The sequence below is a fragment of the Mandrillus leucophaeus genome, unplaced genomic scaffold (assembly GCF_000951045.1).
Source record: "Mandrillus leucophaeus isolate KB7577 unplaced genomic scaffold, Mleu.le_1.0 Scaffold619, whole genome shotgun sequence".
Taxonomy (NCBI): Eukaryota; Metazoa; Chordata; class Mammalia; order Primates; family Cercopithecidae; genus Mandrillus; species Mandrillus leucophaeus.
The window spans coordinates 1,012,674-1,014,979 of NW_012106686.1; the positions used below are offsets into that span (position 1 = coordinate 1,012,674).

General features: G+C 52.9%; 1 protein-coding gene across 1 annotated transcript in view; it reads right to left on the bottom strand.

Moving 5' to 3' along the window:
* The window catches only part of LOC105553927 (chromosome unknown open reading frame, human C7orf73), a 19,396-nt gene extending 17,535 nt beyond the window's left edge, over nt 1-1,861 (bottom strand). Inside the window, exon 1 of the mRNA XM_012000115.1 lies at nt 1,746-1,861. Within this exon, the coding sequence (XP_011855505.1) occupies nt 1,746-1,760 (15 nt within the window). The 5' untranslated portion in view covers nt 1,761-1,861. The remainder of the gene's footprint in view (nt 1-1,745) is intronic.
* Nucleotides 1,862-2,306: the final 445 nt, after the last annotated feature.

A 2,306-nucleotide genomic window follows, 5' to 3' on the forward strand; every position in this document is an offset into this window, starting at 1 on the left:
AAAAAAAAAAAAAATTAACACGCAGTAAAAGTTTATTGCAAAACCAAATAGACCCATTCAGCAAAACCACTTAGAAAGTTAATTGTAACTGAATCATGTCCTCTCAGTTTATCAATGAGCAACAGATACAGTAGGCAGCTCAATTACATCATCCTATACCCTGGAGCTAAGTGATACCGCTTTTAATCTAGTGTTTACTACAAGAAAATGACTGTCATTATTCTGAACTCACAAACTAACACCTAGTTAGGACACTACAGAAACTCCTAGAGGCAAAGAAGCAGCCGTCTTAGCTGGGCAGATTAAGGACACTCTTGACTAATTGGATTTAACAACCCATTACCATCTTTCAAAAGGACAGAAGAGGCACGTTTTGTGTTTTAATCTCTTTGACAAAGATACAGCATTTGGGGCCAGGTGCGGAGGCTCACGCCTGTAATCCCAGCACTTTGGAAGGCTGACGCAGGCGGATCCGGAGGTCAGGAGATGGAGACCATCCTGGCCAACAGGGTGAAACCCCGTCTCTACTAAAAATACAAAAATTAGCTGGGCCTGCTGGCGCGCGCCAGCTACTCGGGAGGCTGAGGCAGGAGAATCGCTTAAACCCAGGAGGGGGAGGTTGCAGTGAGCTGAGATCGCTTCACTGCACTCCAGCCTGGCGACAGAGCAAGACTCCATCAAAAAAATAAAGACACAGCATTCGGGCGGGAGCGGTGGCTCACGACTGTAATCCCAGCACTTTCGGAGGCTGAGGCGGGTTGATCACTTGAGGTCAGGAGTTCGAGACCAGCCTGGCCAACTCAGTGAAACCCCGTCTCTACTAAAAATACAAAAATTAGCCGGGCATCGTTGCGCGCGCCTGTAATTCCAGTTACTCGGGAGGCCGAGGAGAGAGAAGCGCTTGAACCCGGGAGGCGGAGGTTCCAGTGAGCCGAGATCGTGCCACTGCACTCCAGCCTGACGACATAGCGAGACTCCGTCTCAAAAAAAAAAAAAAGAATTAGAGGTTGAAAGCACCAAGTTTTGAGTGCACAATAGCTTGGCAGAAAAACTTTCACTTGAAAATTTGATGAGCAAGTCCTCCTGGAACCTTCACTAAGCAATCTTTGAAATATACCGAGTTTTGCCAGAAAACTCGTTTTTAACTCAAATAAGGAGCCAGGAGAAACAGTCTGCTTACTCATGCTTAGTCATTTCGGGAAAAATTACGTGTATACCAGTGTCTGACTCATTCCTCCAAGTCTGAAAGGTCTGATGAGGACTTAGCCTCTCGGACTTTGTGAGGTGGCTAATTTACGGTTTATTTCTGGCCCTCCTACCTCCTCAGAAATGCCAACTAGCAGGGCTCCACAGCACGGACCGGCCGGCGACTATGTAATCGAACAGGAGCGCAGCAAGAAAGGGGGGCGGACTACGGAAAATCATCGAGGACCACACAAGCTTTAATACAAGTATTACACAATGAGCGCGGGGCGCGGCGCACAAGTAGCTCTGGAAACGCACACTCTCTGACACCTCAAAGTTTTAGGGACTTGGATGGATGCAGAAAAATAGGGGCAAAGGGATTTTCTGGGGAGGCAGGAAGAAAACGGCCGCCCTGAGAGGCGACGACCAGGCGCGGGGGCCGAAGGGACCGCGGGACCCACGCCCAGGCCGGGTCGGCGGGGTCGGCAGTCCTCGAGGGGGAAATGGGATCCGAGGCACGCCCCAGGCAGCGGGCCCCGCTCTTCGACAGCTCCACTCACCAGGAACTGGAGCATGATGTCGGTGGGGAGGGCGAGGAGGGCGCGAAGGACTGCTGCAGCTCCGCGAGCCGGTCCGAGCCTACCTCCCCATGCGCGGGGGGCGGAACGCCCTGTCGACTTCCGGGTCACACCCCGTCCCGCCCCGCCTCGCTCCTCCCGCCCAGCCCGCGCCCGGAAACGACTCGCAGCGTCGCAGCGTCCCGGTTCCCCCTGGCGGAGCGCGTCGGCCTCACAAGCTGAACCATCTGGGCAGCGAGCGCGCGACAAGACTTGCGGGCAGCCAAGTCCCGAGCCTGGCTGGGCAGCTTTGAGCGTCCCGCCTCTGTAAACCTGGGCCGGGGCCCAGGAATCTGTGTTATTCTCAGCACGCGAGAAGCGCTTGAACCCGGGAGGCGGAGGTTCCAGTGAGCCGAGATCGTGCCACTGCACTCCAGCCTGGGTGACAGAGTCTCACTCTGTCTCAGGGAAAAAAAAAAAAAATTAACACGCAGTAAAAGTTTATTGCAAAACCAAATAGACCCATTCAGCAAAACCACTTAGAAAGTTAATTGTAACTGAATC